This window comes from Electrophorus electricus, chromosome 26 (assembly GCF_013358815.1).
Source record: "Electrophorus electricus isolate fEleEle1 chromosome 26, fEleEle1.pri, whole genome shotgun sequence".
Lineage (NCBI taxonomy): Eukaryota > Metazoa > Chordata > Actinopteri > Gymnotiformes > Gymnotidae > Electrophorus > Electrophorus electricus.
Genome location: NC_049560.1, coordinates 8,255,759 through 8,279,468, shown reverse-complemented (window position 1 = coordinate 8,279,468; position 23,710 = coordinate 8,255,759). Strand labels below are relative to the sequence as shown.

Sequence of the window (23,710 nt, the reverse complement as noted above, 5' to 3'; positions counted from 1 at the left end):
AGCTCGTAAATGTACCCGAGTAAGAGTATAAAGTACACTCTTTTAAAACAGCTATTAAAAGCACAATTTGTTCAGAAAGGTACTTAAGTAAATGTAATGCGTTACTATCCACCCCTACAAATAACTGTAATTAAAGTCAAGGATAATAGGTAGTTTGTTCCTGATTTTATTTGAACGCATCATGCAATGACATCTAACGGCATGTAAACATCTTTTATAATAGGTCAATGAAAAGGTGAAATAAATTACATGCATAGTCATAGGTCATGTGATTGTGGGATATGGTATAAATCTAATATATATATATATATATATATATATATATATATATATATATATATATATATATATAAATCTAATATATAAATCTTTTCCGCATGTTAGAATATTCCTGCACAGTGCATCCAGCATTTTGTAGAATCCACAGCCAGGTTAATTCCTGCTGGCCAGAACGCCAGTGTAGACATACACACTACTAGGTACATTGAGAACATTGAGGGTGTATGCTCTGCTTTACATTCCAAGAGATTCTAGATTACTATTTCATTACTAATAAAGGATGGATTAAACTTTCCAGGACTGTAAAGTCCAAACAAAACAGTAGTAATTTAAAAGAGTACTTGGAAAAAATTGTGAGAGTGTGACTATGAATGAGTGTGTGTGTGTGTGTGTGTGATTTTTACAGGTTAGTGCTAGTTCCCAGCTCCGATGTGCTGGAGCTCAGAGATCGAGTGTCTCTCAGCCTCCTGCCTGTCCCCATGCTCTGCACACATAGAAATTACAGTTGAGGATGCACATGCACCAGCACACATGCATCATGCACACCTGCACATGCACCAGCACAAATGCACAAGCATTCCCTCAATATTAGTTAATATTAGCCTTCGGTACCTGCATGGATTCATCATCATTTCCACTTCTGTTGAGGTAATTCAGTGAGAGAGCCCTCTTCATGCTAGAAAAAACATTTCATTACTGGAGTAATTTGTCATTTTTATAATCATGTTTAACATGGGTCTTAGATGCTTTCACACAAAAAAATGTATGTTTGCTTAAAGAATTACATTTAGTATTTGTGTATCTTGGGGATTGTATTCTTGTGTGTGTGTGTGTGTGTGTGTGTGTATGTGTGTGCATTACTGGGAATTGTGTGATTGTGTGTGTTTGTATTACTGGGGATTGTGTAATTGTTTGTGTGTATTACTGGGGATTGTGTGTATTCCTGGGAATTGTGTGATTGTGTGTTTGTATTACTGGGAATTGTGTGATTGTGTGTTTGTATTACTGGGGATTGTGTGATTGTGTGTTTGTATTACTGAGGATTGTGTAATTGTTTGTGTGTATTACTGGGGATTGTGTGATTGTGTGTATTACTGGGAATTGTGTGATTGTGTGTTTGTATTACTGGGGATTGTGTGATTGTGTGTTTGTATTACTGAGGATTGTGTAATTGTTTGTGTGTATTACTGGGGATTGTGTGATTGTGTGTATTACTGAGGATTGTGTAATTGTTTGTGTGTATTACTGGGGATTGTGTGATTGTGTGTATTACTGGGAATTGTGTGATTGTGTGTTTGTATTACTGAGGATTGTGTGATTGTTTGTGTGCATTACTGGGAATTGTGTGATTGTGTGCATTACTGGGAATTGTGTGATTGTGTGTATTACTGGGAATTGTGTGATTGTGTGTATTACTGGGGATTGTGTGATTGTGTATTTGTATTACTGGGGATTGTGTGATTGTTTGTGTGTATCACTGGGAATTGTGTGATTGTGTGTATTACTGGGAATTGTGTGATTGTGTGTATTACTGGGGATTGTGTGATTGTGTATTTGTATTACTGAGGATTGTGTGATTGTTTGTGTGTATCACTGGGAATTGTGTGATTATTTGTTTGTATTACTTGGGATTGTGCGCGTCCTGTAGTATTGTTTCCTGCAGTTTCTTCACCAATATCTCGCTGCTTCTACGCAGCACCTCTCGCATTCTCCCCAGTGAGCCACGTGTTCGTAGAGGACCACCCTGCACACGCAAACACAGCAGCACTACTGCCCCTGCTGACATCCACACAAGCTACAGCAGTATCCACTTTGAATATGGACACAGTAAACAGAGTCAACTCAGACAGACCACATTCACAGCTCACATAAACAACAATCCAGTGTTGCAGAAAGCACTTTGAGCAAGACGGTAAGCAGAATAATTTGGACGTTCATTTTTGCCTCAGTAGGAACAGTGTGCCTTTGACTCTGTATTCAGTTACATTTAAGATGATAGTGTATTGTGGATTCTAAGGCCACTTATGTCAAGGACATTTGCAGAAAAAAATGTGAACCCATTTATCTAGATAATAGTGGAATCACTTTTAACAGGCTTAACTATGCTTTCTATAGCAGACAATCAAGTTCTGTGCACCAGTTATGAGGTATTTTAGCCCGCTGTTCTTAAAGAATAAATAAATAAATAAAACCACCTTACATTTCTTGTATGTTTTAGGATGTCTTGCCTGAGTACATGTACTGACTGCCACACCTGTCTCCGATTGCACTACTTTTCGTAAGCGTTCACCTGGTTTATAGATTGGATTCTCATTTCTCTGATTGCTGTTCTGATTGTTCTGACTTTCCCACTTCGGCCCGAAACCTTGAAAGCGATCGTAAAACGCCACCTACATACCAGTATATAAATATAAATAAATAAACAAATAAAAATATATAAGCTAAATAAACTATCACTGCAGTATGTTTCGCAATGCAGTAGAACCGTAGGGTGTGTGTGATATTATATAATATATGAGTAACTGTACTGCGCCTTTTGGTGCAGATCCGTACAACTGAAGTGACAGATGATACCGCTGTGCAGCGAGTCATCATCAAGTGTGAACAAGAACATCTCCTTCTGTAAATTCGTTTAGCGTTAATTCATCCGTCTTCGCACCTTTTGCTTCCTCAGAGGGAAGCGCTACAACGCTTGGAAAGGAAACCTGAATAATTCAAGTTATGAGATCTACCCATGCGTTTATTCCTCAAGGACCCTGCTAGGCCGCCTTTGGCCACCAGAGGGAGACACATGGTAGCTCTACGGTAATCAGGCGCGACTAGCAGCGCCTGTCCTCCTGGTCGCTTAGTTCACGAACTCTCCCCTGTTCTCTTCGTTCCAGCAAAAGGCAAAGCTGATATTTAAGGGTAGAGCTCTCAAGAGCTGCCTCTTGGGTCTGTTTATCTCTCTTTCCCTTTAATTTTCTCCCAAAGGCCTTGTTGTGCCTGCTTCTTCTCACGATCCCCCAACCCCTTTACCAGTTTGCAGCCCTTTGCATTCTGGCTTTCATTTTCTCTTCCTCTCTTTAGCCTTTACTCCTTGAATGGGAAAGCCATCCCCCAGTTTTCCTTTTGCTTCATGGTTTCAAGTATTCCAGCCCAGTTTCAGTTCTTTATCAAGTTCCTGTGTGCCGGTTGGAGTGGAGGGTCAAACTCTGCCTGGAGTCTTTGGGTTTTCTACTTGAAGGACCTTCTCCAGCAGTTACCGTAGTTAATCAGAGTCGCCTGGCACTAGCTCCTGAGGAGCTCTGCACCAGGTTCGTGACACGAGTCGGTTACTTGGTCAGTTTACCCTGGTCTCCCTCACCGTGGTCGAGTCCTTTGTTATATGCCTTGTTTGAATTGAACAACTTATTCAATAGACTTTTATGTAAAAAAAACAAAAAAACCTCTTTGCTTTTGATACAAGTGGTAGACTATTTCACAGTGCTGTGTAAAAGGCCTCTGGAAAAATGTCTGAAATAGATGCATAGGACTCTGGTATGAGTGAACACCTGCAGTCTCTGTTTGAACAGAGTGAAGACCACTGTTCACGCAGGCAGCTGGCCTGCCAACCTCTTTAAAAGATGGAACGAAAATGTGAATTTTGTTTTATATACTGTTTATATAATTTTATGTGGAAGTATACAATCTGGTACATGGTCACTGCCACACCCATGCTGAAACAATAGATTTCACTTCCAGTCTTATTACTGTTAACTCAGACCTCCATATTTCTAGTTGCGTTTTACAGCTGGTTCAGTGCACATGTTGTGCACCACTAGACACATGATGACAGTACATGGAATGTATGCCACCACTCCAGATGTGGTTCATATATTAACACAGCCAAAACATAACCAGCATATTATCAACTGTATATCAGAGAAACCAAGAGAAGGCTTGCTGATTTCATGTCACACCTTCAGGCCATCAGAACTGAGGATTTGTTGTTTCCATTGTTCAGGCATTTTAATACTAATGGATACTGCGTTAATGACATATCTGTTTGCACTGCCAGTGGTTGCTATGGCAGCAATGAAATGAGGAAACATTTAAACATGTACTGTTATGAACATAAAACTGAATCTAAGGCAGCTTTTGAAGGCCCCCTCTATAAAACATTTAGAGATCTGCTGTTCTACACAAACATTACTAGAAGATTTCAGGAGTGTAACTGCAGTGTACTGGAGTAAAAGATGCAGGGTTATTCAAAACTGAAGTACACATGGTTTCCAAAGAAGCAGGAGAGAGGTACATCAATATAAGTGTGTGTGTGTGTGTTTGTGTGTGTATAAATGAAATAAACATACTAACCCTAACCCTAGACCTTGAAATATTTCTCTCATATTTCCAATGTAAGATAAAGCACACGTTCATATAAGAGTTCACATGGTTATGGCAATAGTCTGTCAGATCTTTATGTCCTTATTAACATATGGGAGGCATATTGCACATTAAATACCATCTTCACATGCAATAATAGTGAGCCTACAGGTTGTGTGTGAAAAGTTTGACCTTTGACCTGGTCTTTTACAGTGAGCACCAGAACACTGTTATTTACTGAGGTCATCAGTAGTAGGATGGGCGTTGTGTGTGTTCACTGAAAACAGAAATGTTCATAGCCTAACATAGTCATTATTTCAGCACCGTGTGTGTGTGTGTGCTGCTGAATACATGAAAGTTCATGAATGTGTACCTGTATTTAACCCCGAACCTTCTGTGTGTTTTTCTATTAACTGAGGTGTGTTTACTCACCACACTCCACTCCAAACTTCCCTCATCTCCGGGGTCACACTTCACACTTCGTTTCTGGGCTACATCCCTCATTGGAACTACTGCAGCTCCCTGATTTAAACACACATACCTTATACCTTCAAATGACAATACACGATTTAGGACGTATACTGACCTATTTCTGCCCGTGTGTGATTTAGGAGGTATACTGACATATTTCTGCCCATGTGTGATTTAGGAGGTATACTGACCTATTTCTGCCCGTGTATGATTTAGGAGGTATACTGACCTATTTCTGCCCGTGTATGATTTAGGAGGTATACTGACGTATTTCTGCCCGTGTGTGATTTAGGAGGTACACTGAGGTATTTCTGCCCGTGTGTGATTTAGGAGGTATACTGACATATTTCTACCCGAGTGTGATTTAGGAGGTATACTGACATATTTCTGCCCGTGTGTGATTTAGGAGGTATACTGACCTATTTCTGCCCGTGTATGATTTAGGAGGTATACTGACATATTTCTGCCCGTGTGTGATTTAGGACGTATACTGACCTATTTCTGCCCGTGTGTGATTTAGGAGGTATACTGACGTATTTCTGCCCGTGTGTGATTTAGGAGGTATACTGACCTATTTCTGCCCGTGTGTGATTTAGGAGGTATACTGACGTATTTCTGCCCGTGTGTGATTTAGGAGGTATACTGAGGTATTTCTGCCCGTGTGTGATTTAGGAGGTATACTGACATATTTCTGCCCGTGTGGGGCATTGATCCCCCTGCACCCACCTGTTTGTGAGTTCGCGTGGCACACTCCTCAAGCATGTCTGCTGCTACAGTTCTGCCTTGCTGGCGATATAGAGCTCCAAGACCACATAGGGCATTGTTAATTATGGGGCTATGTAGCATAAACACAGACACACACACACACACACACACACACACACACACACACACACACACATTTATGGATAAATCCGACTCCCCAAATAGCCACAGTTGAGATGCTTTACCTGTTTGATATCCTTCACATTTAAACATACCCTGCATTTGTGCCTCAGCACAAGCAAAATTATTCTGAAGGATAATGTGATGAATTCTGTATATATGGAAGGTTCTAACTGGATCCATGATGGTACAGCAATGCTCCTGCTTGTGTTTGTAGTTGCCAGTAATAAACAGATCTAATTTTACTCACCTGTTTACTGTGTTGCCTAAGGACCAGACTTTGTATTCACCAGGGGAATCCTTCTCCACACTGTCCTGACAGTGAACAGAGAATGAGAAAGTAAAAAGAACCCAAAACATTTTCAGATGTGATTCAGCAGTTTGGTGTGTATGAGACAGCTGAGGGTGTACAGTGCATCCGGAAAGTATTCACAGCGTGTCACTTTTTCCACATTTTGTTATGTTACAAATTATTTTTTTCCCTCGAAATTCACAAAGTGAATTCACAAAATGACAAAGTGAAAAAAGTTTCTTTGGAATTGTTGCAAATTTATTAAAAATAAAAAAACAAATAAATCACATGTACAGAAGTATTCACAGCCTTTGCCATGACACTCAGAATTCAGCTCAGGTGCATCCTGTTTCCATTGATCATCCTTCAGTTGTTTCGACAACTTGATTGGAGTCCACATGTGGTAAATCCAGTTGATTGGACGTGATTTAGAAAGGCACACTCCTGTCTGTATAAGGTCCCATAGTTGACAGTACATGTCAGAGCACAAACCAAGCCATGAAGTCCAAGGAATTGTCTGTAGACCTCAGAGACAGGATTGTATCGAGGCACAAATTGGGGGAAGGGTACAGAAAAACCTCTGCAGCATTGAAGGTCCCAGTGAGCACAGTGGCCTCCATCATCCGTAAATGGAAGAAGTTTGGAACCACCGGGACTCTTCCTAGAGCTGGCCGCCAAGCCAATCTAAGTGATCGGGGTAGAAGGGCCTTAATCAGGGAGGTGACCGAGAACCCAAGGGTCACTCTGACAGAGCTTCAGCGTTGCTCTGTGGAGAGAGGAGAACCTTCCAGAAGGAGAACCATTTCTGCAGCACTCCACCAATCAGGCCTGTATGGTAGAGTGGCCAGATGGAAGTCACTGCTTAGTAAAAGACACATGACGGCCCACTTGGAGTTTGTCGAAGGCACAATTCCAAACAAACGGTTTCCACTTTGTCATTATTGGGTATTGTGTGTAGACTTTTGAGGGAAAAAATGTATTTAATCCATTTTGGAATAAGGCTGTAACATAACAAAATGTGGAAAAAGTGAAGCACTGTGAATACTTTCCGGATGTACTGTATGAGATTATAAGGTCTATCTACAAACAGCTGGCTATGGTTATTTTCTTGCTGACAACATTTCTGAAATGCGGACGGGGGAATCGTCTTACTTTGTTGAGCTCCATCTCCTCTGCGTGCATCCAGATGGGTTTGTTTTCATCTGGAAGAAGACAAAAGAGAAGGAAGGAGAAACAGAAAGAAAAGGAAAAGAGAAACAGGAAAGAGAAACGGCGTTGCGAGTCTTAGTCTTTAGACACACACACAAGCAGCAAACTCACCCTCTCACAAATCTTTTTCAGTTCAGATTGGTTCCTCTTTTAATAGACTTTGGGCCAATGAATAAAGTTTCCACTGTTTCAGTGTTTACTTTCAGAAAGTTACTCTTCATCCATTGTCTATGGGTTAGAAGTACGTTTGGTGCAGACACTGATCTGAGTATTATCAGCAGAATAGTGAAAATTAAGTCCAGGACTACCAATAATCTGACAGAAGGGTGACGCACAGACAATGAAAAGTAGACGGCCAAGGACTGATCCTGGTGAAACAGCGCTGATATCGGATTTATGCTTATCGAAGGCAAAAAAGTGAAGTTTATTAGAAATATAGGATATGAAACAGGAAAGGGCAGTGTCAGTAATGCCAACAGGCAGGACATGTTATGATTGATGGTGTCAAATGCAGCTCGTAGATCCAACAGGGTTCAGGTTAACAGGAGTAGAATACTAAGAGCACCAGGATCTGCAAGGAGGAGATAATTAAGAACACGTAGAGTGGCTGTCTCGGGACTATCTCAGGGCTGTCTCAGGGCTGGGCATTGCACAGAATCCAGATGGAAAAGGTTAAAAATATCATTGTATTGTATTGTTAATCAATCCCTACATGTTGTTTATGTCACATTCTGACCCTACCATCTGAATGTCGCAGCAGAAATCTCATCAGACCAAGCAAAGTTTTTCCAGTCTTCTACTTGGTTAAATCAAGTCAAATTTATTTATATAGCGCTTTTTACAACAGATGTTGTCACAAAGCAGCTTTACAAATGTCTGAGTCCAAGCCCCCAGTGAGCAAGACAAGAGGAACAGTGGCAAGAAAAAACCTCCCTAGAGCATGAGGAAGAAACCTGGAGAGGAACCAAGACTCAAGGGGGGAGCCATCCTGCTCTGGTTGACAGCGGTCGCCAAACTGGTGTGGTCTTCTGCAGCTGTATTGCATGAGATGCTCTTCAGCATTCCTCAGTTGTACCTAGTGGTTAGTTGACTTACTGTTGCCTTTCTATTAGCTTGAACCAGTATGGCCATTCTTGTCGGACCTCTGGCATCAACGAGACGTTTTCACCCAGAGAACTGCTACTCACTGGATATATTTTCTCCTTTTCAGACCATTCTCTGGAAACCCTAGAGATGGTTGTGTGTGAAAATCCCAGTAGATCAGCAGTTCCTGAAATACTCAGACCAGCCCGTGTATCACGCACAAACCTGCCCTGTTCAATCACATAAATCACTTTTCTTCTCCATTCTGCTACATTCAGTAGGTCATCCTGGCCGTGTCTACATGCTTAAATACACTGAGCTGCTGCCATGTGATCGGATGAACAGGTAGAACAGGTGTTCTTTAATGAAGTGGTTGTGAGTGTACGTTGAATATACTCTCTTTTTATAAACCGTGTTGATGGCATGTTTTATTTTCTATTTAGTTTCCGTTTGCAGTATTTATGTTTAAGTAAAACATATGTCCCTGTCACCTCCAGCTAGTACACATAACTGTGATTTTGTCAGATTTAGGTCGTAGTTTTTTTTGTTTTTGTTTTATTTTTAAATATTTTGTTGGTCAGTGGAGGTCAACAAATGGGGGAAGTAATGACTAAAAAAGTAAGCAAGTAGCTAGATACCTAGTTAGCTAGCGAAATAGGTAAAGTTTGCTTAGTATATAGCTTTAGTATATTCAGGTGACTGTTAACCTAATACTGCTAAGTTACATTACACGCTATTCTTTATGCACTTAACTGACTAAATGTCATGATAACATTAAAGTAAAGAAACCTAGCTGGCTAGTAACTCAAGGAACCAAATCTGTCAATCTAGTTGAGTTAAACGATGGCTAGACAAGGAGAAAAATACACTGAGTTTTCTGTTCATATTAGTCACTCAACACAAACACACACACACACACACACACACACACACACACACACACACACACACAAAGTTCACGTATGCTTTAAAAACAATTATGAAATCAGAAACCCAAATAAATTTTCACTTCCCACAAATGAAAATTACATTTTTATATTCTTTCATTTGTGAGTCAAAACCCAAGACATTTTCTTTTTAACGGGAAGTGATCCTAGACCCTGTAAATTCATTTTCGAGGAGTCGTCCTATTCCTATTGCACTATTGGGTTACATGTGAAAAAAAAAACAACAAAACAAAACAAAAAACTAAACAAAACATTATTTTTCAAGACACTGGAATATGTAGGACAAGAACCAAAAAAGTACTGGCATTTTAAGACCATGAACATAAAAATGTATCTAAGAGATACAATGTATTATAATGATAATATAAATATTAAATATTCACCATAAGCTGTTCCAAACTCTTTCTCGTGGGCTTGTGTGAGGATATCTTTGAACATGATCTCTGCTTCTTTGTACTTGCCTTGTTTCAGATAGAAGTGTGCCTAGAACAAAGGAAATGCATTACATTGTTAAAGGGATTTTGTGCATTTGTGTGCAAGTACTAGGAATATAATATTTACTGTGTGTGTGTTCACCAGATGGTTCTTTGTCTTAGGAATGGTGGGATCATCAGAAGCAAGTTGTGTCTGATAGATGTCGAGGGCTTTGTAGAAGCAAATCTCCACCTCCTCTCTTTTACCCTGGTTCTGATATACCAAGGCCAGATTATTCAGCTGCTTAGCAACATCAGGGTGATTTCTGCCAAGCACCTGAGCAGGAGAGAAACCAACTGTCAAATATACAGCACACAACCGTCACAACTGAGAAGGAGAGAACATGCTGATTATATGATATGCAGTTCCAGTACAGGGTTACATTTGTTTAGTCAGTGGTGGCAAACTCTGTTCAGGGTCAAGATAAGACTGGGCGGCGTGAGCTTTGGTGGATAAATGAGTACAATGAGCTCTGTTTAAAGGATCCGAGTGTCTAAACATACGGTCTATGTAGGCCAGAGATTACACAGCAAGGCAAGCAAGTTGAGGTTCAAGTAGTCGTTTGGCGTCTGCCACGTTTCACTGAGAAATAATGCATACAGACGAATAGGATTCTGATTACTTTATTGTCATTGTGCTTTACGTAATGTAATTCACTGCACAGTCTGAAAACAGAACTTCAATAAAAACATAAAGTTAAAAATAAACGCAAATATCATACTTAAACACATCACATATACAGTTTCAGACATTTATATAATTGCTAGTCATTTTTTTTTTTTCCTGCAGTAAAAAAATCTGCATTTGTCTTCATGATTCATTTCTGTTTCTTCAGTCACCTTTGTACAGTGGTCACAAATGTCTGTGCTGAGCATTGAGAGGGGTGTGTGTTGTAGAGGACCACATCGATGGGATGGCTGACGTTGAGGAAGTGATGTAATGGATTGTCTGGTTGATTCCGCTATACCGGTATACATAGCGTCTGCATCTTCCTAGTCCAAGGAGAATAGTAGATTTCCAGATTGGCTCATAAAAGACAACTAACCTAATTGAGAGATTCCAGAAGTATTCCATCACGAAACTCCAGCCACACGACTGTATCACCAGTCCCACTGGCCATGACACAACGAAGGAATACTCACTTACCAAAACTGTGCCGATTAGCACAGTGTGCTGGGGAGAGCAATGCAGGAGAAGGAAAGTCCAGCAGTCTGGGGGGACACACAACAATCCAAAGTGTCAAAGAACCCCAAAACTTTGTGATTCTCCAAAGATTAGGCAGGAGAACAGCCAAGTCCAGAAAACAGTCCAGCGTGAAAGTGGATTACACTTTATTGAGGCTGACAACTGAAGTGGCTGCCAGTTGCACACAGTGGAAACTGAAACACTGAAACAGAAGCAAGTCTGTGACTGGGGTTCTGGGTTAGAGAGCTGGAATGGAGCTGGCCGAGCTGATGGACTGGGGAGTTATGTTTGGAGATCTAGATCAATATTGGGTTTGTTGTCTTTTTCTCTATCTATAGGTAACATTCAGTTAGTATTTTCTGTGCTGATTTTCTGTTAGTTACCATAGGATTTGTATTGTCTCATTTCAATATCTAGCTAATTGTGATTGGCTTGTGTAAATCTACTAAATCCTGTGTCACCTTAAACTTGTGAAGCTCAGCCCTTTAGATATCATAATGTGATGAAAATGTTTAAATCCTCAAAAATCAAAGTGAAGGACCAACTGTAGCTTGCCAACACCAGTTCTGTGTGCTGTCTGCTGAGCGTGTTTAGCATGCTGAGCCATAAATTAGTCTGGTTGAATGGTAAAGCAGTTTTAGCATTAGAAATCTGTATAAAGTATAAAGCTGGTTGTGCTTATTCTCACGCTTTACACTAGAATTATAATTTGGAATGATAGAGTTTAGAATTATTAGGTTTTACAGGCAATAAATCTTCGCCTGCATACGTTTCCATCAATGGTTGTAGGTTATCGCAGTAGTTCTAGTTTAACACCATAACAAGAACCCCAAGACTGTGGATGCTACAATCACCTCCTGAACCTTCCAAACATCTTTGTGCTGTTGGGCCTGGTTTCATACACTGAAAAGATGTACACCTCCCCTCCCCTCATAAACCTTTACCAAAACAACATTGTTCCTCAGCCTGAGGCTCAACCATCTGATGAAATCTCCTTTACCGTACCCTGGTGTTTCTCAGGAAGGCTGAGAAGTGTGACCCCTCGATAGTTTGTGCACTCTCCAGTACCCTTCATTAAGAATGGGGACCACCATCACAGTTTGCTAATTGTTTCCGGGATCTATGGGGTATTGTAGAGGTGTAACAGCCATCGTGATTCAAGAGTGGTATTCCTAATATCAGGTAGACAAGAAATGATCATTGTAGAACTTGTGGCTTTGAGTTGAGACTGAATTAAGAATCAATAAAAAAAACATTGCTGTATGTTTGCGTGGACAAGTTACACGTTAGCCAAAAACTATCATGACTTCAACTGGTAATCAAAGTTTTATAAAAATAATAGGGGAACCACCCTGATCATCAGGGACAATTAATTGATTAATTAATTGAATAATAATTAATTCATTATTATTCCTTTATTGATTATTAATTCAGTCTCAACTCAAAGCCACAAGTCCGACAATGATCATTCCTTGTCTACCTGAAATTAGGAATACCACTCTTGAATCACGATACAGCTAAGGGAATGTTTATTGAGTAATTAGAGATGAAGGAAAAATGCATAAAGAAATTTTAGGAATATATTAATAATGATCAGAGGTATCGAATCCACTAACATGGAGCTATAGCAAAACAACAGAACAAAATTAACCTAACAAAAAAGTAAAACTATTATTATTAAAGCAACCTCTGAGGAGAACTATCTAGGACTGAACAGGAGAAGTTACCTAATCCAATTCTAATGCACAGACATTACAGTAACTTCACCAGTACCAGTTGGTGACGTATGAGAGATGCAGGCCTTATGCTTCGACGGGTTTAGGCAGATTGGAACAGCTTGTTGGAGTAACGGAGGGTCCCCCTACCATCGCGTTGCTAGTTCACGAGCTTGCACGTGACTCGGGGATAATGAGCAAGGCAACAGCCCAGCTATTCTCGATTCACTGGACTGGATTCCTGAAGGGTGTGATACACTGGCATGTGAACCTTTCCAGATGATGCCATAGCAGCAGTCTTGGTACCTGTAGGTTCTTGTAGGCTGTGCTTGTTTTGCCATTTCTTATTGGAACATTCTGTACTTGAGAAACAGCAAGCTGAAAGTACTTGGCTATCTCCTTATAGCTTTCCCCTGCCTTATGGGTATTGATTATTTTCATTTTTAGACCTTCAGCCAGTTGTTTAGAAGAGCCCAAGGTTGCTGAGTGTTGACACAAGGTTTAAAGTGTAGCAAAGACAGACTACAACTTATTCCTCTGATGAAACTGGTCAGAGTGGACTTTCTCTTACCCACAACCCACAGACAGGAACCTGGACCCCTCTGGCACCACAGTGCCAAGCAACAAAGCCATAAAGCAGCCTAGCCGATGGCTTATCAAAATTATCACGTGTCCAGCGATGAATTCTTCTAGAATTGTCATCAAAAGTGAGAGCGGGATGCATGACCACTGATACCAAGGCTTCTCCTTCTGAAAGGTCTACCGGAAAAGGCCTCTTACTGACCAAACACCCCCCCGCCGGAAGTCCAATCCCACGGATCAAGAAAGCCTAGTCATTTCATTGTCATAGTCATCAGCCTACTTCACTTGTGCAGGGTCGGGCCAGCAATGCAATGGAAAATGAACACTCTCTCAGTGCCTTGCTAATCAAGGTCTGATACCTTGTCAAAAGAAATATGAGCCTTTGTAATGCGTAGGGTGTCTAAACATTTGCAGGGGACACATTACTGATTTTGGTTTTGGATTTTCTTATGGAAGTTTTGTTTCAGTAGCTACAGAGGCTGCGTTTACTACTTCTCAATAAAAAGAACAGTAAAATGTGTTATTTGGCCAAAGGTGCTCAAACTGTTGCAGGCAACTGTATACATACATAAAAAAAAACATAACAAAACATCAAGTGCTGCAAAATCACTACTGTTGAATTGCATCCTACCTTCTCCTTCAGCTCCAAAGCTCTCTTGCACACCACTTCAGCCTCTGCGTAATTTCCAGTCTTCCCATAGAGCACTGACAAGTTATTAAGCATGAAGGCTACCTGCAGGCAATCCTGAACACGCAACACAGTTACTATAGCAACTGCTAAAAGCAGAATGCTGGGACATTATTGAGGTCAGAGAGACCTGGTCTAAAGATGCCAGACCCTGCTGTGCAGGCTATTCTGGAGTGTCAATATTAAAAAGGAAAATAGATTATAACCACAGTGAGCTTCTTCACTTTGTGTCTGAGTAGGTGCTGGCTGGCTGGTTCTTACCAAGGGCTGTTCCTTTTGCAGACACTTCTCTCTGATTGCCAGAGCTTCGCGGAGAAGGCGGGTAGCCTCTTTGTAATTATTCTGTCTCCTTCATAAAAGTAGAAAAGGTAATGCCTTTGGTTAAAAAACACACCTAAACTGTGACCTAAAACTATCCTCCATGCTCTAGGTTCTACTGTATAGTTATAGTCTAGTTACTGTATAAGTGTTGTAAATCAGTAAAGTCCTGCCTAGGACTCTGTGGTGCCTTATTGACAGCTGAACATTCATGATAAATGAAGAAGCATTGTGAATCACGTTTCATCTCCTAATCTCTAACCATATATATATATATATATATATATATATATATATATATATATAATATACGTGTACTGTATAGCCTTAAAATGTGTCTCGAGATGACACTGAATCGAGCTTGTGTGTGTGCGTGTGTGTGCGTGCGTGTGTGTGTGTCCGTGTGTGTGTGTGCATGTGTGTGTGTGTGTGTGTGTGTGCGTGCGCGTGTTTGTATGTGTGTGTGTGTGTGCGCGTGTGTGTGTGCGTGTGTGTCCGTGTGTGTGTGTGTGCATGTGTGTGTGTGTGCGTGCGTGTGTGTCCGTGTGTGTGTGTGTGTGTGTGCATGTGTGTGTGTGTGCGTGCATGTGTGTCCGTGTGTGTGTGTGTGCATGTGTGTGTGTGTGTGTGTGTGTGTGTGTGTGTGTGTGTGTGTGCGTGCGTGTGTGTGTGTGTGCGTGCGTGTGTGTCCGTGTGTGTGTGTGTGCATGTGTGTGTGTGTGTGTGTGTGTGTGTTTGTGTGTGTGTGTGTGTGCGCGTGTGTGTGTGTGCGCGTGTGTGTGCGAGCATGCACGTGTGTGTGAGTTCAAATGGCCTTGGGTATAATTAGAGCTGAGCTGTAGCCATTGCTCTCAGAATGAGATGTTGTAAGCACATATCAAGACCCAAGAAGAGGCCAATAAAACTAGATTTGGCTGGTACTAGGCCATACCAAAGTCATTGTGCATATCTAAAGCTGTATTCCATTTTAACTGTTAGGTCTGAACTGGAATTCTTCCTCAAGATGGATTTCCTACTCGGAAAGTCAGGAGAGTGTCACGAACCCTGACCTCAAAATCTAATATCGCATATCAATAGAAGTTAATGATGTAGTATTATGGTGTTTATTAGCACTGTTGTCTAGGTATGTCTCATTAAATCAGTCGTATACAAATTACTGTCCAATTTCTATCTGTGGACATGTTGCTATCGTGTTTAGATGTGTAAAATATTGCATAATCCATTGTCATATTCTTCGGTTGTCTGTATTCTGAAAGAGCAAGCACAACAAAGATCTTCCTGGAGGGGTCCATGTCGGTTTTCTGACTTCCGAGTAAAAGGAACGCAGCATAAGAGCTATGTGCACTGTGGAATATTTAAATGACCACTGACCCTGCTCCTGTGCTGACTAACTGAAACTCTAGTACTTATTGTAGGGTATTGTTTACTACACTCAAGTTGACTGCTCCAATGTTGACTAACTGTAGTACTTATTGTTTATTGCAATGATTGTTGTCTGTTATAGAGTTTATATGTATTTTGCACTTCTAGGCATCAGCAGTGATCCCTGTATTTCTACAGTATTTTAGTTCATTGGTATCTTGGACTCTGATCTACTGTACTGGCTAGGATGTATTCTGTGAGTAAATGACAAGCACTTTTTTGTAAGTCGCTCTGGATAAGTCTGCCAAATGCCGTAAATGTAAATGTGCATCAATATTGATTAGGAAATATTGATCTCACACCTGTGAGATCAACCTGACCCAATATGCTGGTCCTATCAACTGTAGCTGCATTGTTCTCACATTAGCTAGTTGACTCCAGCAAAGTAGATTATTAGAGTACTCCAAGCGCAAGTGAGTTATCCAAAGGGATAGGGACACAGTGAGCAAGGATAATTAAAACAAGCCAATCAGAAAAGAGAGAATTACGAAAATTAGAGCAAGCCAATCAGAGAAGACAAGAATGCCCCATCTTCACAGAATCCCATATGGTATTTAAGATTACACACCACTATCAGCCAGCTAGCATTTGCTGTGACCTCCTTTGATGCTCAGATAAATTTTTAAAAGAAGTTAATTTTGATTTTAAATATTTGTCATTTTGGTCATCCTCAAACCTACTTGGATGATGGAGTACAATCTTCCATGACATTTACCTGTGTCCCAGAGCAAGGATATTGAGCATGGTAGCTATGACAGGGTGGTCATGGCCCAAGGTCTTCTCCACATCCTCCATAACCAGTTTGCTCAGCAGTCCGGCAGTTTCGTAATGGCCTTGTTCAGCTTTCTGGATCGCAAGTTTGTAGAGCGCCGTCTGCTGGGCAGTGGGCAACACTACCTTGCTGTGCTTGTGTGATGCTGTAAACACACACCAGCTTTAGAATACAGGCTCGCATTTACAATGACACACAAAACGTGTATAATTTTTTTACATGGCAGGCTAGACTGTGGAAAATCTTACTTTCATACACCTCATCACTACTGGGGAGTGTTTCTCCATTTTTCTCCTCCTGACAAGGAAAAAGACAGTATAATAATAACCTTTTATTTTTGTTATTTACCTCAGTATTATAATTATCCTTTTATTATTGTTATTGACTTCTGACATTCTTTTCTACTGTTCATTTTCTGCTACTAATAATAGAACAGGTTTCATTTTCAGAGTGAATTGCTTTGTAGTCCAACTACAAGAGTACTTATTTATGTTTTAAAATTAATATGACAAATAATTACATTACAAATATGAATATTTAAGATTAATGTAAAATGAAGTCCAAGTGGGAATGAAAAAGGGGACGTGTAAATGAATATGTAAATGAATGACTTCTTGTTAGGTTATATGAAACTCCTCTGCCAACTTAATCAGAGTGAAGTCTGTGGTGTACGACAGGCAATAGATCTGTCATGGGAATCCTGAAGATGACTAAGATTGAGGGTTTGTCTGCCTTACCTTCATCAAAGCATCCTGGTCATCCTTTCTGAGTTGATCCATGAACTCCAGGTGTTTCTTCTCCTCCTCCAGCTGGACCACACTCTGCTGGCTCGTCCACAACTTCTGTTGTGTGATGCTCAGTTCGTCACGCAGCCACTCATTCTCCTGGTGCAACCGCCTCACCTGCGCACGGAGCTTCTGTTTCTCGGACTCCACGGTGTTCAAGTGGCCAGCCAGGGCAAGCATCACCTGCGCACGTGGCACAGAGCGGCACAGAGCAGCGCAGAATTAGACAGAGCGTTTTTTTTTTTTTTTTCACACCATGTCTGTACAATAGCACAAAATGGTGTATGCGGGTTGCTTCTGGGATATGTAACATTTACAATACTTTTTAAGAACTCTGTATGACTGTATGACACAGCGTAACCTTTTTTCATTACTCGCTTTCTAGGATACTGATTTTGAGTTTAATTACGTGATTAAAATTTTCCCACAGGTGTGCCAACTCTTGTTTCCCTAGACTTCAGTATTTGCCTTTAATATAGCTGACCACAAGAATCTACGTGGACTGGGTTGTCTTCTGCTCAGCCTGGACAGGGTCTGATGATGGTGAAGTTGTCATGAATACTTTGTCACACTTAGCATTTATACACCCAAGTGTCATACAGCTTTTTTCTGCGGAGTCCCCCAAGGCTCAGTCTTCGACTAACTTTGTAAGTGCCTTGAGCATCACTAACTGGATGGGCCATAACATTCTGCCGATCTCAAAACTTCCATTTATGTCCAAGATCCTAGAAAAAGCTTTAGCTCAGCAGCTAAGCTCCTATCTGAATCAGAACCAGATACATTAAATATTTCTGTCAGGGTTTAGGCCTCATCATAGTACAGAGACAGCACTGATTAAAGTAGTTAATGACCTGTTGTTGGCTTCTGACCAGGGATATGTCACGTTGCTTATATTGCTTGACCTGAGTTTGACATTATAAATCACATTTTACTAGATGGGCTTGAAAATGTTGTTGGGATTAAGGGAACAGCCCTTTCCTGGTTGAAAATCCTATCTTATCTAGCTGATTGTTACTAGTTTGTTAACATGAATGGAGACTTCTCAGCATAGACCAAGGTTAACTATGGTGTCCCACAAGTATCTGTTCTAGGGCCTCTGCTTTTTTTTAAATATATGCTACTTCTAGGTGACATTATACGTAATCACTTTAATAGTTCCGACAGCTATGATGATGATACTCGGTTATATGTCTCAGCCAAACCAGAGGACATATATCAGCTTAGTATTATTGAAGAATGCATAAAAGACGTCAGACACTGGATGCTGAGAAACTTTATCTCACTTAATCAGAGGTGCTTCTATTAGGCTCAAAGACAACTAGGTCCTCACTCTCAGTTAACCTCAGTGGTCTCCAAATCACATATTCTCTAACAGTTAAAGATCTTAGAGTTATTATGGGACCACCTTTCAACACCTCAGGAACAATTAAGAGATTAGGAACATGCTCTCCTCACATAATGCAGAAATCTAGTCCATGTATTTATGACTTCAAGATTGGACTACTGTAATGTCTTACAATCTGGTTGTACCATTAAGTGCCTAAACAAGCTAGTTCAAAATGCAGCAGTCAGAGTTCTTACTAGAACTAGAAAATTTGATCACATCACTCCTATCTTAGCTACTTTACATTTGCTCCCAGTAAAATTTTGTATTACTTCTAATGACCAACAAAGCACTGAATGGCGTTGCCCCACAGTACCTTAGAGAACTCCTAGTGAAATATGTCCCACCACGTGCTTTGATCAGGAGGTGAAGGCTGTTTACTCGGACCAAAAATAAGAAAATGTTCCACAGGGGCAGAGCCTTTTGCTACAAAGTTCCCACACTATGGAATAATGTAAATGTTTGAAACTCAGACATAGTCTGAGGCTAGGCTGAAAACCTATCTGTACAGTCAGACATTTTATTAACTGGACATTCTCTCTTTCTGCTGAGGTACACCTACCCCTGATGTCATGATGTTGCTGAGCCTCCACCCGTCTCAGCTGCCATGACTACTCCCACCTCCCCCTGATGTCCCCTGCTGTAGCCCAACACATCTCCTCCCCAGCCAACTACTTCTCCATTGATGGATGCTCTCATGCGGGATGGTTTTCGGACACGCGCACACCATCGAGACCAGACTAGGACTTCTAGAAAACTGGACTAGACATTAATTGCTTATTTTGATATTTTTATTATTTATTTTCCTCTCTCACAACTTATTCTGCTCCGTATTGTTTATAATATACTATTGTGGTGACTGTTGTTGGCCAGAGGAGGTTGGGCCCCCCCTTTGAGTCTCGGTTTCTCTCAAGGTTTCTTCCTCATGCTCTAGGGGGTTTCTCCTCACCACTGTCGCCCTTGGCTTGCTCACTGTGGGCTTGGACTTGACAAAATATGTTGTAAAAAGTGCTATATAAATAAATTAGAATTTAAATTTGAAGTCATTAAATGTAAAACATTATATTTGACTCTGTTTAACCGTGGTGTACTAATAGACTCTGATCTTAGTTTTAGCAGTCATATCAAATCAGTTACTAAATCAGCATTTTATCACCATAGGAACACCAACAAGCTTAGATATTTCCTAATTAAGCAAGACCTAAATAAACTCATTCATGCTTGTTTGTCGCAGTATTGATTACTCTAATGGTCTTCTATTGGGACTCCCAAAAAAGCAAACAGATTCAAGTGATTAAAAATGCAGCTGCTGGTGTTCTCACTAGGAGCAAAAGATAAGAACACATCACCCCCATACTTACACTGGCTACCAGTATATTAGAGTTGACTTTAAAATATTATTACTGGTCTATAACTCACAAGTTTCAGTCTCATCTATGTAATCAAATCAGAATCATCAAAAATCCTAATTTTTATCTAAAGAATATAACACTGATGATTTGATCTCTGAATTATTTAATAACTGGCAACAACCCACATTTGAGTGATATCATTTGTTGTTTAAATCAGTTGTATTGAATTTTAACTTTCAAAATTAAATCTAATTTTATTTATCTATGTAACCTATAATGTGAAGCACTTTGAATCACCACTGTGTATGAAAAGTACTATATAAACAAATGCTCTGTCAAGACCTGGGTGATGAGTCATTCTTCCCTACAGGGCTCTTTATTCTCTGAATCCTCTCTGACTTTGCAATGTCCATTTTCTTTTTCCTTCACGAGCTCTGATTGATTGATTGGTTTTATGCCTGGGTCTTTTAATACAACACACCCAAATCCGCCCTGATTATTATCACTCGACCTACACGCACGGCCTTACCTGTGCCTCTCCCAGGCCCAGCTGAATTGTCTCCACCGCTTTGTGGAGCAGCGAGCACTTTTCCTGCACCAGGCCAGCCTCCTCACTTCGGTTCAGGTACTTAAGTGTCGCTGTCAGGCTTCCCAGCATGGAGCTGTGGTCGTTCTTCAGTTCTTCCAGTTCTTGAATGGAGACCTTGGTGCTGGCGATGATCTCTTCCTGTGTTAACCTCACCAGCTTCTCCTCACATGGGCTTACCATGGTGGACATCAGTCAAAAGGGCTCCTTTGTTTAAAGTGTGGCATTCACCCCAAACTCTATTTTTCTGTGAAAACTTGTGATTTGTGTTGACTGCTTGGTTTGAATTGAAAGCTGTAAATAAGCTGGCAAAAATGTAGCAATACAGCTGTTAGGCGAGGCCTCTCTTATCAAAGTGCATTTCCCCTCTTCGGCATTGCCTATATTTTACAACCGTGTCGTGTCATATGCTTGAAGTCTATGAGGGTTGGAGAGATTACTGCCACTGTAGTTCAAAATTAACCAATCAGACAACTGTACTATTCCATTCTCTCCCACATTAGCCAATCAAACAAAGCACTGCCCGTGATCAAACAAGTGGTAAGGTCATGGCAATGCTCAGAACATCATAAATTGCATAATCATAACAGGGCACAAACTGCACATACTTGTACATTGCTCATTTAAGGTTCAACTTTGCAAAGTTGTAACAATAATAAAGAGAGACCATAATGACTATCTTTGATCGCAGCAACAATGTAAATAATAGCCGTGCAAATACATTGTGCGTCTGTCTGTGGCATCTGTTCCATACATACACTCAGTGCCTAGTTTGATATTAATGATGGTTTAATAATCCTGAATAGTGACTAATAATAATAAATGAGCCATATAAGCGGACAGGAGGACACAGATTCTCTCAGCAGTGAAAAACCCATAAAAACCTGCTGCTGCACATAGAGACACATGTCCAAGGTCTCAGAGGAGAGCCAAAGGGACACCTATGAGCAGTCCCTGCTATGCCGACCATAGAACTTCACATTTAACATTTCAGAAACAGTAAAACACTTTTCTCTGCATAAAAGGTTCACATTTATTGCAAGGTTTATGAGGCATGGCATTCATATATGGGGGAGAAAGTGAGAGAGAGAGTGTGTGTGTGTGTGAGAGAGAGAGAGAGAGAGAGAGAGAGAGAGTGTGTGTGTGTGTGTGTGTGTGAGAGAGAGAGAGAGAGAGAGAGAGAGAGAGAGAGAGAGAGAGAGAGAGAGAGAGAGAGAGATCGTGTGTGTGTGTTTGTGTGTGTATGTGAGTGAGAGATATTATCTAACAAGAAGACACTCTGGCCAAAGAAACTTTATATTTGTTGTTAAATGAGGCTTGACGAAATGAAACTTTTTAAAAAGGTTGTGTATTATAAAACAGTATAAAATTAAGAACTATGACATCCTTGTTCTTCAATCTCTGGTTCCTGCCTTTACCTATAAATCCGTGTGGTCACCAAGTGGCCAGTGAGTTGACCTAGTGGCCAGTTGATCGGCGACCACAAAAACCTGGAGCGGCTTTTGAATCGGGGCAGCGGATCACATCAGGTGTCAGGGATGCAAAGTTTAGAGTTATTAACCAAGATCTTTCTAAGGCCAGGAGGTCCTTGGCAAACTGTAGTTGTTCCACATTCAAAACATGAACATAATGCTACCTTTTAGTTATTTTAACCCATACTAGAATTCCTAGAAATACTATGAATCAGTGTATGTTTGTAAGCAAATGGATTTATAATATTAAAAATGAAAAACCAATTTCAACACACTGTACAGCTTACTGTACACAGCCTGCCAAGATACTTTTCTTTTCTAACTTGGTTCATGACTGTTCTTATCGCTGATTAATCCTGGTCATATGCCTTTTATAGTCTGTGAGGGTTTGCCTCACCCAGAACACAAGTCATTGTATTCTCTTAAAAAGACACTTAGAAAATCAGAACAACCACACAACGTTCAGTCATGTCATCATAAAAACACTGATAAGAAACAACAAAGAATTGTTCAGAAAACGTTCAGTAAAGGTTGACTGGGGTGTCTGTTTTCTCTGTGCTACCTCCCCACACTCAAGCAGACCAGACCTCACAGTGAAGACATCACCTAAGTTTTAGCTTTTTTTGCTGCAGTAAACCACCGAGTGAATGGTATCCACTGGCTGAATACAAAACACTGCACTTTTGTCAAGTTAACAATTAGGAATAACAATCCTTTATAACCTCCAGAGACCTCAGATACCCCAGAGAACTTTGCTTTATAAATTTTAAAAAGTGTATATTACTTTGTAAATTAAGTGTTTATTACTTTCCCATGAATAATATCACTTGGAAATCATTGGAGCTTTGAAATTTTAAAATCATGTTCCTTTAAAGCAAGTACAGTTCTGTCACCCTACTGGATTAAGACTTCCCCGGTCCACACGATGACACTGCACAAACCACCACAGCGGTAATCGTTTATTTAATCAATTTACACAATCTTTATTTGTTATGGATTTATCAAATACAGAAAAAAGCAAAACAAAAGTATTTGTGCACTCGTAAAACAGAACACACTGGTTCATTTTTCCTGTATTTAGTTACATGTGAAATATTTTAAAACCTTATTGCAACACAAAGTATTCTATAAAAGAGGTCAACTCCTTTAAAAGTGTAATACAAAACAATATGTTAATAACAGTTAAAATAATGCAGGCAATGTTAAAATTCTTTCAATATTCACGACTTTTAAGACAACTGAACAAAATGAAAGGATATGAAATGACAATACAAATGTTCACATATGGAACAGGAAAATAAGAGCAAAGCTTGTCTTAGTGGTCAACCTCCCAACATTACTGTCATATAACTTAAAATGATACCTGTGCAAATATGTCTGCAAATCCTTTGACAGTTGATGGGCTGCAAATGAGTGTTTTGACCTGTAAACGCAACGCTTCCAAAATGGTAGTGCTTAAGATCGG

The 23,710-nt window shown here is 40.3% G+C and overlaps 2 protein-coding genes across 3 annotated transcripts in view; both read right to left on the bottom strand.

Annotated features, from left to right (window-relative positions):
• Positions 1–565: 565 nt before the first annotated feature.
• Positions 566–20,965, bottom strand: LOC113568495 (kinesin light chain 2). Its single transcript, XM_026996708.2, has 15 exons — positions 20,717–20,965; positions 17,404–17,634; positions 16,915–16,963; positions 16,610–16,811; positions 14,416–14,503; positions 14,098–14,199; positions 10,087–10,260; positions 9,894–9,993; positions 7,424–7,473; positions 6,230–6,294; positions 5,821–5,929; positions 5,056–5,145; positions 1,905–2,023; positions 892–955; positions 566–763 (listed from the first exon to the last, which is right to left on the bottom strand). Exons 1-15 carry the CDS (start codon positions 20,963–20,965, stop codon positions 680–682), a joined length of 1,776 nt encoding a protein of 591 aa, XP_026852509.2. The 3' UTR covers positions 566–679.
• Positions 20,966–23,199: 2,234 nt separating this feature from the next.
• si:ch211-126j24.1 (phosphofurin acidic cluster sorting protein 2) overlaps positions 23,200–23,710 on the bottom strand; it is a 55,104-nt gene continuing 54,593 nt past the window's right edge. For both annotated transcript variants that reach the window (XM_035523308.1, XM_035523309.1), the window contains one exon: positions 23,200–23,710. This exon is cut by the window's right edge and continues 1,962 nt beyond it. The gene's annotated coding sequence lies outside the window, so the exon portion shown is untranslated.

Excerpts from the sequence above, each read along its gene's own strand:
- LOC113568495 (XM_026996708.2), bottom strand. The coding sequence starts at position 20,965 with ATGTCCACCATGGTAAGCCCATGTGAGGAGAAGCTGGTGAGGTTAACA. Across the intron at positions 16,812-16,914 it reads TAGTGATGAGGTGTATGAAA|CATCACACAAGCACAGCAAG; the intron begins GTAAGATTTTCC and ends GTGTGTTTACAG. Across the intron at positions 10,261-14,097 it reads CTTTGGAGCTGAAGGAGAAG|GTGCTTGGCAGAAATCACCC; the intron begins GTAGGATGCAAT and ends TCTCCTGCTCAG.